The 19,656-nt window shown below is 39.5% G+C and overlaps 2 protein-coding genes across 6 annotated transcripts in view; both read left to right on the top strand.

Annotated features, from left to right (window-relative positions):
- The window catches only part of LOC138044967 (carbonic anhydrase 2-like), a 35,136-nt gene that overhangs the window by 1,287 nt on the left and 14,193 nt on the right, over positions 1–19,656 (top strand). The gene's annotated exons all lie outside the window — the stretch shown is intronic.
- The window catches only part of LOC138047101 (carbonic anhydrase 2-like), a 32,383-nt gene continuing 21,188 nt past the window's right edge, over positions 8,462–19,656 (top strand). Inside the window, exons 1-5 of one of the 5 annotated variants that reach the window (XM_068893817.1) lie at positions 8,466–8,520; positions 11,078–11,155; positions 15,335–15,426; positions 16,638–16,667; positions 17,904–18,217. In XM_068893817.1, the coding sequence (XP_068749918.1) occupies positions 15,363–15,426; positions 16,638–16,667; positions 17,904–18,217 (408 nt within the window). In that variant the 5' untranslated portion in view covers positions 8,466–8,520; positions 11,078–11,155; positions 15,335–15,362. Of the gene's footprint in view, positions 8,521–11,077; positions 11,156–14,730; positions 14,806–15,334; positions 15,427–16,637; positions 16,668–17,903; positions 18,218–19,656 lie in introns of those variants that run through there. The other 4 variants (XM_068893819.1, XM_068893816.1, XM_068893818.1 and 1 more) reach the window with 4 other exon arrangements.

Below are 19,656 nucleotides of genomic sequence, written 5' to 3' on the forward strand. Positions count from 1 at the left end.
GCCGCCATTTATGTATATTCTTTTCTTTTTATTCAAATTAGACCTTGATGCCTAGTTGAAGGCAAAATATTCTTGTGCATTTTAAGCTTAAGAACGAGGCATCAAGCGCTAATTTGAATAAAAACAAAGGGATATTTAAATGAAGCCATTGTGGATAAAGGTGTATATATATATGTATTCCACTGTCTCGCCTACTTCGTTATGGTCTTGCGAGCTTTCTCCGACGTTTCACACTTTGCTACCTCGCAGAAGACACGAACAATTACGTAACCGTACTTACTGGAAAGGATGGAAACTACAGGACAAAAAAAGTGTGAAACGCGCGAGAAATAACATGTCATTGTTAAGTGAAAAACAGACAAACTAATGAAGGAAATTTAGAATGGTGAGCGCAGAAGGCCTTAGTCACGTAGATACGAGAAATGTCAGTAATATTAAGTGCGATGCTCTTTGCATTTTCCCGCCCTAATCAATACACTTGATCATCGGAAGTAGTTTCTTGTTTGTTTGTATATAAAACTGTCACAAATTTGGGAAAGACTTCCCATCGCTTGAAAGTGTACAGCTGGCTCAACTCTTGCGCAAATATTTGATGAATTGACCATTGGCTTCGGCAAGTAGTTGGATAACCTAGTGGATTTCAAGACCATAAAAGTCATGAAACATGTATTCAGATTCTATTAATGTTTTGCACAGTAATATCCGACAGGTTATTCCCGTCAAGGTTTCTTTTGTTTCAACGTGAAATCAAAAATATTAGTTGTCGACGGATGGATATGAACGTTACTAAACTTAACATTCCCTCAACGATTAAATTTGAATAAGGAACATGATAAATAGCATAAATAAATAAATAGCATGGTTACGCAAAACACCCCAACCTGTTTCCTGAGGGTCCGCAGAGAGGGAGGTGTCACGTGTCTGTGACGTCATTATTTGAATTTTGAATTTTCCACTTAACGTACGTTTGAATTTCCCCGCAAAAATTAGAATGCTCCAATTCCAACCGTCAAAAGGGTGCTCAAGGGTCCCACACCACTGCTATTATGACAGCATTTATCAACAAATAAGTTGTTAGATTTATTTTAACTTTACTAAATCTTAGTTAAAAAGATGTTACCTTATATTTTAATCTCTCCAATTAGTAGAGCACTTGTGCTCAGCTATTAAACTTGAGACTTAAATAAGGTTGTCATTTCCCCCGCCTAAGATAACATGGATGGAAGTTGAATTGTTTTCTAATAGACCTTATTCACGATGCCCGCCATGTTGGATTTGCGATTATCGTGCAAATTAGCTACACACCTCTGAGGGGGCAAACAACACAAGTTCGAGAGGTTATAACGAATATGTTAGCCACACAGATGATTTGTTTCACGTCCATTAAATGTTTATCACCTAAGCGGTAAAATATCATTACACAAGTTACTTCGGCGGTTTTTTGTAGTGACAAATGAGCAGATAACGAAGTAGAAAGTCAAAATGTCAAAGGCAATCAAAAGATATAAAATTATTATAAAAGGTACTTAATTCTAAATACTAAAATGGACTTTTTACAATGTTATTTCAATATTTCGACGAGCCGATTTTCCGCAATCTGCCTTTTTTCCAATGTTTGCCCCCCAGCATAACACATGGCTAATTTGCATGACAATTTGAAAACCAACATGGCGGCTATCGTGAATAAGGCCTATTAATATGTGCTGCACATTGTGATGTCTTCATATTATGCTACGTGTAATTCAGTAGGTAGGTAAATGGAAGTGAAAGATGCAAGGAAAGGATGGGCAACAACAAACGGCCATTTATTTTCATTTTTCATCAACATTTATTTCATACGCTATCAAGAGAAAAGCACTTTACATAATTATGGAAAATGCCTTAAAAATGAGATAGTAAAACAGGAACCGGAGCATTAACTAGAAGGCAACATTTCGTCGTCATCTTTCGTCGTCAAGTGGTTCTTTCCACGGTACCTTGAAATACCATAAAATAGAAACAAAACTTGGTTATTACATTCGGATCGCTGATGATTATTATAATTATAGCAGTATGAACTTCTGAATGCTAATGCAAAATTATACTGGGTCATCGGGCGCATTGCGTAAACTATGTACCAGTTTCTACCGAGAAAAATAATTAAAAATAAATAAAAATAAATAAAAATGAAAGTAAAAATAAAATAATAACTAATAATAAATATTAAAATATCCCTACGTACACTCATAACCTAATCGTATTGATGGTTTTAAAAATCTACTAAGAATAATAAATGTACTAAGAGTAACCATGTTATGTTTAAAGATCTTTCCTATGTGATATCTCCAAAATGTTTTTTGGATTATTTCTTTAAAGACGAACCTCAGAAAGCCCAGAAAGCTTAAACCTATTCCTAGACTTGAATCTGACCTTCATGCTGACATTATCTTGAAACTCCTAGAAGTGTTCAGTGTACTAGACATCACCGCTTTCTGCATTCGTCCTCTCATCTCTGAACTACGAAGTTTCCTTGCCATCTTTCTGCTCTCAATTCGTCAGCATTCTTTCCTTGCTGGGCGCGCTTCACCCATACTCCTATCTTCTTCCCTTCGGTCTCTTCAATTCTGTCACCAGTGGCACCTGTCGGCCCCGGATGAACTAAGTTAAGATGGAGGACCAGCTCACTCGCCTCCTTCTTTGCATCTTTAACGAGCGACCTTCGCCCTGACGCCTCTGACTTTTCCTCAAACCTTCTCACCATCTCGATCTTCTTGTCATTCTTGGCTTACATCTTAACTGCTGACTTTATCTTGATGGCCTTATATTGTTCTTCAATCGACTTCAGCCAACGTCCTCCTCTTCTCCTTGGGAGATACATCAAAGCTGTTGACCCTTAGTGGATGCTTTCCCCCGCTCTCACAGATCACTTTACGTGTCTCTCGGTCCAGCCTTTGTAATTCATCCAGAGGCCACGTCTGGGTCGACATTAGATATTCCATCACTGGTAGCGTGAGCTGGTTCGTGGCTATCACTCTATTATAATCCGACAGTGGACTGGACCAGATAACAGATAGTCGCTTCAGATACACCTTGGCTGCCACCTCTAGAGCTAACCCGTCTTCGTGCTTCACATTCTCTAGGACTCCCAGGACTTTGTAGTACTGTTCGAACCTTCACTTAGGCTCTCTATCATCTCTGACTCCCCTAGCCGCATTCCATCTCCACTATGCTGGAGAACACCCCTCTTTACATGTACCACTGAGCATTTTCGATCGTTCCATTCTAAGCCGATGTCGGCCATTGCAGATTTCACTGACCTTATGACTCTTACTAACTTTTCCTCTGACGGTGCGTAGATCTTCATGTCGTCAATGTACAATAGGTGCGTGATCTTCTCACCAATTGGTTTATTCATCCTATATCCATCTGAGGCGCTCAACAGCCACGATACAGGGTTAACACATAATGTGAAGAGCCTTGGGCAAAGGGCATCGCCCTTGGGCAAGCCTTTGTTGAAACGCATCACCTCTGAAGTCTCAAGGCCTCTTGCTGTTCTCACTGAAATCTTCGTATTCCAGCTTGAACTCAGCTTCTGAATAACTCTAGTTAACTGAATAGAGGGTAATGTGAAGTGCTAGACTTCTATCCCATATGAACCATGTGAGCGTTAGCCCTACTGATGGAAATGGGCCCACACAAGGACAGAGAAAAACTCTGACCAGGGTGGGAATTGAACCCACGACCTTCGGGTTAGATCTCCGCCGCTCTACCGACTGAGCTACAAGGTCAGACGGGAGCAGGCCGTGGGAACTGAAGATGGGGTAGGGCTAACGCTCACATGTTTCATATGGGATAGAAGTCTAGCACTTCACATTACCCTCTATTCAGTAAACTCTGTTTAAAATATAAGTGCTACACGGCCAACGTTTGTATAAACGTAACCTTCCCTCTTCTGAATAACTCTGCCTACCCAGCTTGCCAACCTATGTAGGGAGCACATCTCCACTAGCCATGCATGGTCAACACTATCATACACTATCATCATTATTATTATTATTATTACTATTATTATTATTATTATTATTATTATTATTATTATTATTATGTATGCTTTGGTATGTAAACATGGCGACTAAAGAATGAGAGAATCACCAACTACTCTCCCCTGGCAAAGAAACTCAGCTGTCGACCAAGATTGTGCCGTTGGTGGTTGGTTGTGGTGTCCGGTCAGCTGGAGGGGTTTTTTAAATCTTGGGATTCCAGATGTGTTGTTAGTCATCGGGTCCACCCTAATCCTCCAGAAGACACTATGTCTCTAAGCCCCAGGTATCGGGCCAAAGCTAAGCAGTGTTTTCACGCCTGCAGAGTTTGAACAACATCTCCTCGCAAGTTGTTCTATTCACAGGAAGTCAATAATAATAATAATAATAATAATAATAATAATAATAATAATAATATGAACCAAGTGAGCGTTAGCCCTACTGATATTCCATTAGTAGGGCTAACACTCACATGGTTCATATGGGATAGGAATATAGCACTTCACGTTACACTACACTCTCTTCAGTTAATTCTGTTTAAAATATAAGTGCTACACGGCCAACGTTTGTATAAACGTAACCTTTCCTTGTTATTTATAAATAGTCAAATATTAACATAGTTAAATACCATTGCATCCATTCGCCTGAGAAAAATGGCGAGCGCGAGCAACGAATCACGTGTTACTAAAGGCGAATGTGGAGTGTCTCGGAAGAGAAACAGCTTCCCTTTTTTTTTTTGTGAATGAAAGTTTTTATTGCCGACACGAAAAACGCCACTTACACAACAAAACAGCCACTACTTACAGCACTAAGTACAATACCATTTACAAAACATTACTTACACTACTTACTACACAATACTTATAGTGGTATTGAAATTGCTAAGCAACTTGATAATTGCAGCGCACAGCAAGTGTTCGTTTACGACTTCACTGGATCGATACTAGATTACATGTAAAAATTTAATTTTGATACTTTTTCTTCGGTTCTTTGCTTACTCGAGCCATTTATCTTGTTATGTCGCAAATCTTGCCTCACAATTAATTACCCCGAAACGAGGCATCAATACGTCATCATTGGATCAGATATATACGACGGAAAGTAAGCCGCTCGATACCAAGCCGAACTCAATGGTCGCCATGTCATGTTCTTTCCCATCGTTTTATCGTTTCTTTTGGGACACTAACAGCCGCCTGCAGGGCTTCGATTGCAGGGCTAGCGGATTGAAATGAAATCTACGGTGGATTTGTGGCCGTGGAAACATTTTATCCAGGACTATTTGACTCAATTTGGCGGGCTCCTGAAAATTCAGTGTTCAGCCTTGGTATTTTACTATAACTGTTGACAACAGAGGAACTGAGAATGGCTCAATTCGCGTGAAAAAAACCATACAGGAAGGAAGTGATCCACAATGGCAATAAGGTTAGGCTTTTTAATTGAGAATTTTTTCGTAATATGACCTTCTCAGGTCTTTTATCGGCATTCCCATACAAATCCTTATATTTTCGTTGGCTTTTCCTCACACTGAGCTTGGGACGCCTGTGAAGAGACATATGTAGTGTAGGTTCGCAAGGATGTGTGGGTCGGAGAACATGGCGTGTTAGTGTGCATTAAAATGCGTTTGACGAAACTGTGTCGAATCTGTTTGTAATCTCGGCATCACTACAATCTCCTTTGAATAGAACTTTCCTTCCTTTATTATTTCCTTTTTTAGTTATGACGAGGACATTTTCTGAACTTTGCATATGAGTTGAGATGCCTAGTTCTGACAAAAGAAGCCGCTTTAAGACGATAGGGGTGGACGGGTATTTTGAAGTCGCTACCCGAATCATTTACCTTTCTTGAACCACTCTGACTGCACTAGTCTTGATCACGACAACCACGTTTGCAACGGTCCTTGATCACGTGATTGTAAAATGACTTCAAAGAACGTGACCATGACTGTCATTATCCCACACAACTCTTCACAGTGGGCGACCCGCTAATATCATTACTCATTTAATGAGCCAACCGCTACCCTTGCCTTGGCAATAACTTTCTTTAAAAAGTCAAAATTAAGGATTTCAAGGCAGGCTTAAAAGGTAGAACTACCTTGAGCGGTGAAATGGAATCTTTTCGCGGTGATTATTGCTAGACCAACGTAAAGGGCGGTTTTGTTCATGTCTTTGTTCCAGACCAAATGAGTGTGTCGAATATATATTTTTCGCTTGGCGGATTTTAAGGTTCACTTTCGACCCATTGTTAGCATTCCAAATATTTAATTGAACAATGAAGCGCAAGTCAAAACAAGGTTAATTACAAAACAAGGATGTTTTTAGTCGCTGGCTACATCTAAGGACTTAAAATTAGTGGCAACCTATACACACTTTTTTCCAAAATGGCCGCCATTTATATATATATATATATATTCTTTTCTTTTTATTCAAATTAGACCTTGATGCCTAGTTGAAGGCAAAATATTCTTTTGCATTTTAAACTTAAATACGAGGCATCAAGGGCTAATTTCAATAAAAACAAAAGGATATTTAAATGAAGCCATTCTGGATAAAGGTGTATGTATATATGTATTCCACTGTCTCGCCTACTTCGTTATGGTCTTGCGAGCTATCTCCAACGTTTCACAGTTTGCTACCTCGCAGAAGACACGAAAATTCGCAGAAGACACGAAAATTACGCAACCGCACTTACTGGAAAGGATGGAAACTACAGGACAAAAAAAAATTGTGAAACGCACGAGAAATTACATGCCATTGTTAATTGAAAAACAGACAAAATAATAAAGGAAATTTAAAATGGTGAGCGCAGAACGAGATGCTCTTTGCATTTTCCCGCCCTAATCAATACGCTTGATCACCGGAAGTGGTTTCTCTTTCCCTCGTTAAGATAATGGTTATTTGTAGCTCTTCAGCCAAGTCACAAAATAATGAAGCCTTTGTTTGTTTGTAAATAAAACTGTCACAAATTGCTTTGTTAACTTTTGTTTTAAAAAGACTTCCCAATGCTGTAAAGTGTACAGTTGGCTCATCTCTTGCGCTAATATTCGATGAATTGACCATTGGCTTCGGCCAGTAGTTGGGTAACCCATTGGATTTCAAGACCAACCTTGGAAGTCATGAAACTTGTATTTAAACGCTATTAATATTTTGCACAAATTAACTTGGGAATGATCGATCGTTAGTCTACCACACACTATTCATGGAACCAAGAGCAACCATAACGCTAATTTTGTGTGTACTCAAGGAAAGTAGCGGGTGTTCTGCTGTTACGCTAAGCAGGGTCATTTTTTAATGATCACTGGAGTCTTGATCATTTGCGTGAATCAAACAGATACAGATTTTTCTTAAACTGGTCAAATATTTGCAGAGGGGTGTATATCAGTTTTATTAGAATATTAATAAACGTGTTATCGTAAAGGAATTTTTTTTATTTACTACAAAATAAGCTGATAGGGGACCATAAAGCTATGTTAACACTTTATTTCCGCCTCACTTCGTTCATTCTTCTCCGATGAAAACACTTCTTCACAAAGTCATTCTAGTGGAATCACGTGAGAGGCACGTTTTCCTTCTTAATTTCTGTAGAAACCAGATGTCGTATGAGCTACTGCTTCGACAAAATGCTCATGTTTTTACTATACTGACTTTAACTAGAGAGCATTTGGACACAATTAAACTAATTGTTCATGCTTAGCGTGCGTGTATTGAATTTGGATGCACTTGGGAAGTTTCGAAAACACGAGAGAAGCTTCTTGAGTGCTCTGCAGACTTCCCAAGTGCATCAAGTTGTTCCTGTTTTCAGAAACGAAATTGGCATCCAAGGCTGTTCAACGAAAGTCTGAGTCTTACTTTCGAATTTGTTGAAAGGGGTCGGACCGTTGTCAAATTAGACGCTAAAGAGAGATAATAATGATAATAAAGTCTGCTGAAAGGTTGAAGCTCAGCTGAGTGCGTAATTGCCAAGGGCTTCGAAGTGTAACCAGCAATCCACAGACACTGGAATCGAGACCCATCCTAGTATTTCATATGTGGACCGAAGAATGTAGGTTGCACATATCTAGGCATACGAAACACTGAATTAGACGAAAACTTTCTGCAAAAAAAGAAAAAAACCGCTTTAGAAATGCAAAAAGGTGCTTCACTACAAAATAAAAGGTAATTGGACACTATCAGAAGGAAATCGTAGCTTGATTCGACAAATACGCAAATTAATTTATCATCAAAAATTATTCTGGTAAGCCCACGAAGTTCTCTATAACAAGAGTCTTTTCAATTGGGGTGATTATGGCTATTACCAAAAAAAGCAAAAATTTCATTAAGCTTGGAAATATGTATTCACAAAGAAGGGAATAGCCAATGGTGAAGAAGGGTTTGAGTTTTCTTGAGACCGATAGCCAATCACGAGGCTGCATGCAAATAATTTTTAGGTCCGCGAGTCTATAAACTGAATACTCCCCGTTGACTCCAAAGGACACAGCCTCGCGTTCAAACTGCTTCATCTGCAAGTGAGTACTGTGTTTCCTTTATTTCTAAGATTATTTGTATTTTTTATCTCCTCAGGGCTTTAAAATATTGCTTATAGCTTTCCTTTCTTTTAAAGTTGGTCTCAGTTTGTTAGCCTTGGGTGACTTTTTTTAAACACGTGTGCTGAGGACAAACTTATCTTAAGCTTCCTGGCTGTTACGTAACGTAAAATACTTTCTTGGCCTATGAAGGTTGAGAAAATTTCATGCTAAGGGTTTGATTTAATCGCTTTAATAACTTAGGTTTGAAAAGAAACAAGAGGACCTTATTTACTTTATTTTAGCTGTCCAATGTCAGATATTCCTTACCTGGCAAATAATCCTCGATCAGTTTCAATCGGTTAAGAGAATGAAAGCCATTGTCCTTAGTAATGAGCCATGTCGATGCATTCATGGTCGGTAACTGAGAAGCTTAGTCGTCATATAATAGCTGTCGATTATTAGCACGAGTCAACCTGTCAGTTGTGACACTGAGAGCCTCGCCTGTGGGAATACGAGTCAAATAGCATAAAATTGAACCACATATAAAGCCTTGATCGGCTTCTTTTCATTTGACTCTCGAAAAGTCAGTCAACCGCAAGATTTGCCTAACTTTTCTTCAAGTTGCAACCGTTTTGACAGTAGGACTGAATGAGCAGTTTCATTGTCAGCCTTATAACGACAGTAATTTTTTTCCATTCAGGTGTACAGAAAGCTTGAAAAGTCGCTTAACCATATGTTTCTTAGCAACGTTACCGCCCAACTACTGGCATAACCTTCTTAATTAATTTATGCGTGAGTACAGTTAATTGCGACAAACGAAACGTTAATTTATGATTACGTAACTATAAAAAGCGACAACAATTGAAATAACATAAATAGTTTTATACAAGACCCTCTTCTTTTCAAGTACGTCAAAAATCTATTAAACAACTAACCTCTTAAAAAAGTCCATGAAATACTGGGAAATGGTCTCTGCCTACTTGAAGAGCTGCTAACGGGAAATTAACATGACGCGTACTTTGGTTCAGGTTATGGTGTTAAGATGTCATCAGTGGATCCGTACGGTCTAACTTAAACCACAGACTAAGGAAATCTCAATAAATATTAGAGTGATATTATTCAAACGTTTTTAATGGCCCACATAAAAGACGTAAGATGGCAAATGTTTTGATGTAATCATGACAGCAACGCTTTTCGTTTAAAGCTTATTGTGCTATAAATAAATATCATATTTCCTAACCGATCAGAAAACAAGCCGACCGTGCGTACTTGAACTTGAAAAACACACTGATATTGCCTATTCTGCTGATGTGCTCTCAACTAAAAGATTTTCTCTCAAAATCATCTCCTGCCTCAAAGCCAACATTTTCACCTCAAAATTGTTCTTGTTGTGTGCTGTACGGGAGACGTCATTTGTCCCGCGCGGAAGATAGTCAAAGTGCTGGATCTATCTTGCACTTGACATCACAAACTGATTTGAAAAGAGGAACGCAAAGCGATTTCTCTGGTCGAACGCTTCCTCTCATCAGTTCGGGCGCCACGAACGTTAAGAAATTGAAAAAAATTAGCGAACGACCGTTCAGTTGATAGAAACCTTTTCCATACGGATAGATCTCAAGCTCATTTGATGCTGAAATACTCACGTTAAATGCCACGCGTTCTCCTCCACGGAGAAGGAACGCTTCACTAAGGACTTTAGTGTGGGAGGCTATGTACCGGTTTGCAAAATAGCAGTCTTTTGTTCCGTGATAGAGCTGGTCAGAGTCTTTGACAACGCAATTTATGAGGTCGAACACAAAATAAACACATTCCTTCCACCAGTTTAGGCGCTATGAACCGTTTAGAAATTGAAAAACTGTCAGGGAAAAACCGTTAACACAGTCCGTAGCTAAAGATCAGTCGAATACTCACGAAACGAGTGCCTGCGATTTAAATGTCTTAAATATGAAAGTAGTCTTTCATCTTTTACATTTGATCAATTTGCATCAAGTTAACCAAATAATGACTTTTCAAGATGAATGTTTGAGCCCGGTGTACAAAACGTTTAAGACCTTCAAATAGAATAATCAATATCAATTTTTGCTTGTTTGTCGTATTTTTAAATGTCACGCGTTCTCCTCCACGGAGAAGGAACGCTTCACTAAGGACTTTAGTGTGGGAGGCTATGTACCGGTTTGCAAAATAGCAGTCTTTTGTTCCGTGATAGAGCTGGTCAGAGTCTTTGACAACGCAATTTATGAGGTCGAACACAAAATAAACACATTCCTTCCACCAGTTTAGGCGCTATGAACCGTTTAGAAATTGAAAAACTGTCCGGGAAAAACCGTTAACACAGTCCATAGCTATAGATCAGTCGAATACTCACGAAACGAGTGCGTGCGATTTAAATGTCTTAAATATGAAAGTAGTCTTTCATCTTTTACATTTGATCAATATGCATCAAGTTAACCAAATAATAACTTTTCAAGATGGATGTTTGAGCCAGGTGTACAAAACGTTTAAGACCTTCAAATAGAATAATCAATATCAATTTTTGCTTGTTTGTCGTATTTTACAGCGCTCAGTACTCGAGGTGTGTTCCCTCCGTGAAGACATCTGAAGAGGTTCTAACAGGCAGAGTGCTACTAATTTATAAGTACGAAGACGAAGACGGTTACGCTCTCTTGCCTTGTAACGTAACTGCTGGATTGTTCAATGTTACTCCAACTAAACCCTCAGTTAAGATTTTGATGAATGCAACAGACATTTCTCGTTATTCTTGGACTCCGATACGAACTTTATACTGGGGTTATTCCTTTTTTTTTGTTCGCGGAGTTGCAAGCTTCATCCTTTTTTTCCCAGGGAAGTGAGTGACCCTATTGACCCTTTAATTAAAGATTCATCAGACCCAGAGCAAGTCTAATCTAATCTTGTTTTCAAGTTGCATTTGCTTCAGAGTGAAAATGAGGATTCGGAATTTGCTTGTCATTAGCCACATGACGAAAGAAAATTATTTTTGCAATATTCAACTGGAGATCCACATTACATACCAGGTAGTCGTTATGAATCTCGGCAACTGCATGATTTGCATAACCTTCATGATTATTCATTCACTCATTCATTCACGAGCAAACACAAACATCAGATTTTACTTAACAAATAAAGAAGCCTTGACTGTGCTCTGTTCTGTTGTAAAGCACGCAGGAAGCGGCTAGAGCATGAAAGAAGTGTAGGGGGAAACACGAGCCGATAGGCGAGTGTTTCTCCCTACTTCTTGAGTGCTCTAGCCGCTTCCTAAGTGCTTTACAACAGAACAGAGCACAGTCAAGGCTTCTTTATTTGTTTTATGATAAAAAACAAGTAATTTTCTTCAAAAATTCTACTTTATTTTCAAAGCGCGCGCTGCTTGTGGCGAACTGAGATGTCGTCAGCACAGTGCTTTATACTCTGATAAAGCACGCTACTTTGGACCAATCAGAGCGCTTGTAAGAATGTTTAAGATTATTTGATTGGTTAATGAAACAAAGGCTTGTCAAAACATCAATCAACTGGAAAGTGGCTTGACAGAAATCACACAAAATTCGAATTTATGGAAAAACAAGTGTCTCAATGTTCGGTTTCAGTCCGTAAAAAACAGCAAAAAAGAGGATCTAAATGATTAAGTTCAGTGAAAACCGGCCGAATTGTTGCCCATGAAAACCTGCACGTTTCCGACATGACAACTGGAAAACAAACTGTTCATTGCTTGCGGCTGGAATCTGAAAACCTGTTGGGAATTTTGTAAATGAAGAACTCCAGCGTGAGGACTTTCTGAGCTTGAAAGAACTGCTGGACCGGGCGACGGTTGAGGTCTTCCATCCAAAGCACTTGACAGAATATCTGAGCAAGCCTTTAACTGACAGCTTCAATAATACCCAAGGTAAAATTCGGAAATTCATCTGGCGTTTCTGCGGATGATGGCGTGAGCTTTCGTTTGTTCCGTGCTTTGTACTCTCATAAAGCACGCTGGTTAAACCAATGACAGCGCGCGTTATATAGAAACTTTATTATAAATGACAATAAAGAGAATGATTTCCTCGTTGAAAGGAACAATATTATTGAAATGAAAACATTGATAGTTTTATGCAAGTTTTTTTCAAGTTCGTCAAGACTAAGCAACTAACCTCTTTTAAGAAAGGCCATTAAAAATAGGGGAAATGGGAACTGTCTAAAAGAGGAGCTCCTGAAAATGGGACGAAGGTCTAGTAGTTATGATGATGATGACGTCATCAGTGGACCCGTTCTAACTTAAATCTCGGAAATATTAGAGTGATATTATTGAAACTATTACGTTTGTAGAGTCCCAGAAAAGACGTACGATAACAACAAGAGCCATAATTGGTCTTGATAGCAAATGCCATGATGTAATCATGACAGAAACACTTTTTGTTCAAAGCATATTGTGCTATAAATTAATCCCTTATTTCCTTACCGACCAGGAAACGAGAGACCGTGCGTACTTTAACTTGAAAAACACACTGATGTTTCCTTATAAGCCCTGAACTAAAAGGTCTTTTTCAATCAAGATCGCCTCCTGCCCACGAAAGCCAACATATTTTTCCAATTTTATCTCCAAATTGGTCGCTGTACTGGTGAAGCTGTACTGGTGAAGTCATTTGACCCGCGAGAGAGCTACTCAGCGTCCTGGATCTAACTCCCATTTGACATTCCAAATTGACTTGAAAACAGGAATGCAAAGCCATATAGGAGGCTGAACACAGTAAACCAATTCCGATTCCTTCTCCTGTTCGGGCGCCAGAAACGTTTAGAAAAAAAAAAAAAAGCGAACGACCCTTAAGTTCATTGAAATCTTTTCCATAGCTACAGAACTCGAGCTTCAAGCTCTATTTTTACTGTTGAAATACTCGCGAAATTGGTGTGCGCAACTTAAAATGTCTTCAATACAAAAGCAATGTTTTCCACACCGGCAGGGCGGCCCAGTGCCTTGAGATCCGGGGATCCCAGCGTCAGGACACGTTCTGACCACTCGTTGAATTTGTTCCTGGTAGTCCCTGGTTCAATTTCTCAGCTGCTCTTGTAAATAGCCAACTGGTTTGCCTCCGGCCAGTTGGGATTCTTAGCAATTGTTGTTGAATGTTCTGTTCTGTCGTGATTGCTTCCATTGGCCCTGAAAAGCCCTTACGGGGAGTGGCCAATTAAGTATGTGTGTATGTAGGTTTAACTTGCACCAATTTAACGAGAAAGTCACTTCTCAAAATGTTTAATTTTAATCCATCTACAACAGGATTTGTGATGAATGTCAGAAACACTTTTGTGTCATTCTTAGAGTCCGCTACGAACTTTATACTGGGTTATTCCCTTTGTTCCTTGAGCGGAGGCCGTAGGCTTAAACTAGTTTCTCCCTGGGAAGTGAGTGGCCCCCATTGACCCTTTAAAGAATCGATCGGTCACCCCTTCCCCCAACCTAGAAGTCTTGACAAATGTTTTTCAAAATGTATTCGTTTCAGAGTGAAAATAAAGATTAAAAATTTGTTTCTCGTTAGCCCTAGGACCAAAGCAATTATTTTTATAATATTCCGGTGTACCCTCACATCACATAGTCGTTTAAATCGGTGTATCTCGGCAACATTATCCTCCCTCTACTCGCATAACCTTCATATTGAATTAGTTCACTCACAAGTATATTTAATTGCGCAAACCCAAACATCAGTTTTCCACCACTATAAACAGTGATTTCCTCTTTGAAAGGAACAATTTAAACAACAGGTAGTTTTATTCAAGGCCTTATTTTCAAGCACGTCAAAAACTCTATTGATCAACTAACTTCATTAAACAGTAGTCAATTCGAAGAGCTTCTTAAAATGAAGAGGAGGTTGTTCTTTGTTTGCGAAGTGTGTTTTGTTCAGCCCGGTTATGAAGTGGATGACGTCACAGTCATTAGCTGTCCCGTTTGAAGTTAACCCACAGACTAAGGAAATCTCCGGAAATGTTAAAGTAATATTCAAAACTTAACGTTTGTAATGACTAGCAGAAAAGACGTAAGATTACAAATGTTATGATGTAATCATGACAGCAACACTTTTTGTTCAAAGCACACTGTGCTATAAATAAAGAACTTATTTCCTTACCGACCGGGAAACAAGAAACCGTGCGTTTAACTTAAAAAAACACCGATTAAGTCTTTCAAACCATAGGTTTTTATGACTTTTTTGTCGTATTTTACAAGGAAATTCGTGTTTTGTTCCAACCGTGAAGGCATCTGAAGAGTTTCTAGCACAAGACATAAAACGCTTTGTGGAGTAAACGGTAGGGCTTTGTGAGGTACGTTTTTTTCGGAAGGTGGTTCCCCCTCCAGTGCTAGATTGCTGCATTCCGTGTTGTGCTTCACTGTGTGCATTCTTAACTGAATACTCCAGCCAAAATACGCTATAAAGACATTTGACTGAGGAACATTGGATAATGACTATAAACGGAAAGTCCCGTCTCACAACCCTTCAGTGTTCGTTAACTCTGATGGACATACTCAGTGTGGCCTTCTCTTCAGCAATGAACGGTCGGCTTGCCACAATCTTTTGAATAGACTGCTGGTCAATGAACCCACATAACAGTAACCGTCAGACAAATTGAAGATGTCCAAGTGTTGAACCTAAAAGTTGAGTGCCAAGGTTAGACCCAGTGGGAACTTTACACTTGGGTTAACGTTTCTTTTTTGAGTAGTGGCGTGAAACCTTACAATTAATCCTGTTTTTCCCGGACGTGAGCGAGTGGCTGGCTCAGCCGTGAAATGTGTCAAGTGTTTTACAAATTCTGACAATTCACACTCCTTATTTTGCAGGAACATTTAAAAGGGGACAGAAATACAAATGGCAAAGTTTTGGCTCGTGATATTTGCATCTTTTGCTGCAATTTCCATAGCTTCTGGTGCAGGTAAGTTTGTTTTAGCCGATTTGAGATGATGGAAACGCAAAAGTTCATTTAGATGTGTCATAGATTTACTGTGCGGCTCGTTCAGTACACAGTCTCAAAGGATGCGGAAAGATTACTTGTTGAGTCGAAGGGAGCTAAGACTAAGCACCATTGAGCGCGCAGAAAGTTTAATCGTCCTTTTGTTACTTAAGGCCAGCACAACATTACTGTCTCGTTTCCCGCGATTGTGTTGAAATTTCAATTTCCAGACAACTGTGGGACTAATCAGCCCGCCACTCATTTGGGTGCATGCACTTCCTGCAGATGTATGGCTCAATACCACTAGTTCTAACTCCCAAAATCTCTCCATGAATTTTCATAGTGGAAACTAAATGTAAGTTAATCCATGAAGCTGCTGTTTACATCAATGCAGTTTAGCTTTGTTCTTTAATGGTGAAGTCAAAATTAAATTGAGTAAAAAAAAACACAATGGAAGAACTAAATGAAACAGTATATGAAATTAATACTTAGCAAAAGGGTTAAGATGTGGGCCAATTACATACTACATTATAACAGAGAAGAAGTAGCCTAAATTTCTATTCTTATTGCGTAGAGTTTGAGACTCCTAAAGTAATTCACGCATCCGATAACGCGTGAAGATTAAACATTTGGGTTATTGCAACATTGAACGGGCTGATTCCTGCTTTATCACAAAGTCAAAGTCAAAGTCAATTTATTTAACGTCGGTAGTTCCTTCAGTTACGAAACTGGTATCAATGGAAGCCGACGGTGCGCCTTTTACCCTCCTCCCTCTGTCAGTGCTCGGTTTTACGGATATTTAAAGCTATAGCTACACGGATCAGACGAAAGTCGAACAAGACGTTGAAGTCACGGAGGATCGAACTGGGGACCCCTTGCTCCGAAAGCTGCGCACTGGCCAACTAAGCTACGCCTGCAAATGTTGGTTTTTGAGGAGAGGGGAAAACTTGAGTACCCGGGGAAAAACCTCTCGAGCAGGTTAGAGAACAAACAAACTCAACCCAAAGTATGGCGTAGAATGCTGCAATCAATCCCAGGCCTTCCACATTGGTGGAAGGCGAGCGATGTCACCACTGCGCCAGCCCTGCAGGCCAGAAGGTAAACGAGAGGAGATAATCCCTGGCCTTTAAAAAAAGACTACTTTCGCCAATTTATATTATCGGTGCTATTTATTTATTTGTTTCAAATTTCAGACTACAATTATATCAAAGGGAGCGCTATTGGTATGTATCTTCAGTTTAAATGTTTATGGCAAAGGGCCATGACCTGAATACTTTCTTAGACATTCCTTTGCCCTTCAAAGCTGCATGCCAGCCCTAATGCACTAAATTGAGCAAAATTAACTGTTTTAAATCATTGAACTCAAACTCGCTTTAAAAGCCAAAGGTATCCTGTGGTAAGATACTGCGTCAGGGAGGTGATATAGCGAATTATCAAGCCTGTAGAGTGGTTACATATGCACTGTAATACATTATATTGAACGTCTTTCATTGGCAGCCGAATAAGAGCATTCTTAACGACCATTTAACGAATGCATGAATGTACCTGCCGCCTTAACGACCATTTAACGAATGCATGAATGCACCTGCCGAACTTGAGACGATCAGAAATCGATTACAAATTTTGCATTAGGTGGGTTCATATTAGCGGACTAAGGATACCTTAAGTACACTTGAGCCCTACTTCAGATGTGAACGGCTTTAATTTCAGCTCAAGTAGCCTACTTTGTGGCCATGGTAACTTATTGCCTTCAAAGAAGCCGAAGTACACTCTCAAGTCTAGTTCAGACCATCCTTACGAGCTTACTTATCTACTATCAAAACACATTCCGGAAACGGACGTCAATCAAGCATGTTGTGCGGCGGGAAATTGATTGACAACACGATTACCTTGAAACTCTCTCTTCGGTTTAGGAAGTGTCAGATCTGTAGCGCTATTTCTGAGATGGTAATCAGTCTGATCAGAATTCCTTTGTAACAAAAGAGTTTCTAAGATTGGGCGCAGTGTCGTCATTTAGTATTTTATACATCAATGTTGATTTGGCCCAAAGCCGCCTCGCATCGAGTGTGTCACAAGATAGGGTCTGGATAATATCAGCGGAACGAATATCATAATTGGCACCAGTAAGTACCCTAGCAGCACGAGATTGAAATCTTTGTAGCTTGTCTTTTAGTAATTTTCCGCAGTTGTCCCAAAGAGGGGAACAATATTCAAAGTAAGGCTATACTAGGCTCTTATAAACCTTTTCAAGGGTCTCTACAGGAACAAAGGGCTTGATACGCCTCATCGCTCCAATACCCGCACTGGCCCTCTTACAAATCATGTCAATATGACTATCCCAACTAAGTTTGGCAACTTTCATTAACTGTCCAAGTTCGGCGTTGTGATGGGGTAAATTACTTACTTCGGTTAGAGTTTCATACAACTAAAACCGTTCTTTATCACTTTTTTCGTGCCAGGACCTGAGAATTGGGGTGGCGTTTGCCAAAGCGGCCAAAAGCAATCGCCTATAGACATCGACACCTCCACAGCCAAGTATGACTCTGCTTTGGGCGACATCTATGTGAGCAACTACGATACCGTACCATCAGAGAATTTTACGATCGCGAACACCAACCACAGTCTTAAAGTTTCTTTCCCGCCGAATATTTTCTATGTGAGTGGAGGCGGTTTGCCAGGAACTTTCACCACTGTACAGTTTCATCTCCACTGGGGATCAAACAACAACAAGGGAGCAGAACACACCGTGAATGAAATGCAGTATCCTGCTGAGGTAATGTGTTTCTGATGGCCTAATTGAGGCCGTGTGAAGACTAGTTGAATGCATGTGTCTTCTTCCCAAACACCTGCACAGGGCAAGTCTGTTCATGGGTAGCATATTTGACCCTGAAATGCACATGTTGTCTATCACCCATCGTCTTTCGTCCAGAATCCATCGTCTGCTTTTTAGTACATGCCTGTAACATTGCTAATATTCGTAGAGATGATTTTGGGAAGGCATGAAATTTAAATATTTGAACTGCGGAATAAACATGAAATGAATGTTAGAAAGATCAACAAAATGGGCAACTCTTAAATAGTTGCCAGCAAGCCTGTCAAAAACCCAGGTTTTGAACGCAGCGATTTTCGCTGCACCGCTTCACCAACTGAACTATCAAGGAAGCTGGGAGCCAGCCAATTGCGAGTTCAAGTTATATCCCGTAGCAGGTGATCAAAATCAATTGAAGACATTGTTGAAGTCAGGGAAGGTTATTCAAAGGAGAAGGAGTACAGAATTTTGACTTTTGACCATCTTAGTTAGTGTTGATAGCGTCGACGTATTTGGCGGTTGATATCAAAAAGGAAAGAAAGGACTTCAACGCAACACTTGTACCCTGCGAACAGAGCCTTCCTTTAACCCGAAGTTCAATTGCACTGACCAGCAATACCCAACGCAGGCTCATGATCACGCAATAATTGACAGATATGGTGCATTAGCCTCGCTTTGGTTACAATGACCACTTCCGATTAATATCTCAACACAAGGAAGCCTAGATAAGGCCAGGCTTGAACAGGACTTCCAGCTGCTTTATAACTGGTACTGGGTTGTTTTTAAAGGGCTATGTCACACAAAATTATGTTATTTCAGGGCACCCAAAATGCCAAAAATGTAGAATGAAACATTGCAATCACCACTTGAAATGATTGAATAACATAAAAGAAATACACCAAAAGGAAAGAGATTTGAAGAATGGATGGATACAAATGGACAAGATTGAACGGCATTGCATTTGGGTAATGTTGAAAGGAGTTAAAAATTTTTTTCAAATTTATAGCAAATCGCCTAAATAAAGGTTGCTTTTGCTCAGAATCATCTTGTTTATGATGTAACAATAATTTTATCCGTAAAGAAATTCCACATAACCATTTTCGTGTTTTAAGCTTAGGCCGAAACGAAGATTTCCCTTAAAAACCCTAAAATAACGTAACATAACCCCTTTAAACAAAGACGTCTGATTTACCTATCGTAAGCGGTAATTTATCACGATTGACTGAGCGAGGCGCAACTGTTAGCTCATTCAATGGCATTCCACTATTTCAATGTTTAGAAATGCAAGCAATTAGATGCACGCCAATCGCAGTAAGTGTTTATGAATGAGTGTTTTTCAATTGCTTTATTTCCCAAATGCCTCACACTTAAACCACTTGCGCCGAATATTGCATGGAAAAATG

The sequence above is a fragment of the Montipora capricornis genome, chromosome 4, assembly GCF_036669925.1.
Source record: "Montipora capricornis isolate CH-2021 chromosome 4, ASM3666992v2, whole genome shotgun sequence".
Lineage (NCBI taxonomy): Eukaryota > Metazoa > Cnidaria > Anthozoa > Scleractinia > Acroporidae > Montipora > Montipora capricornis.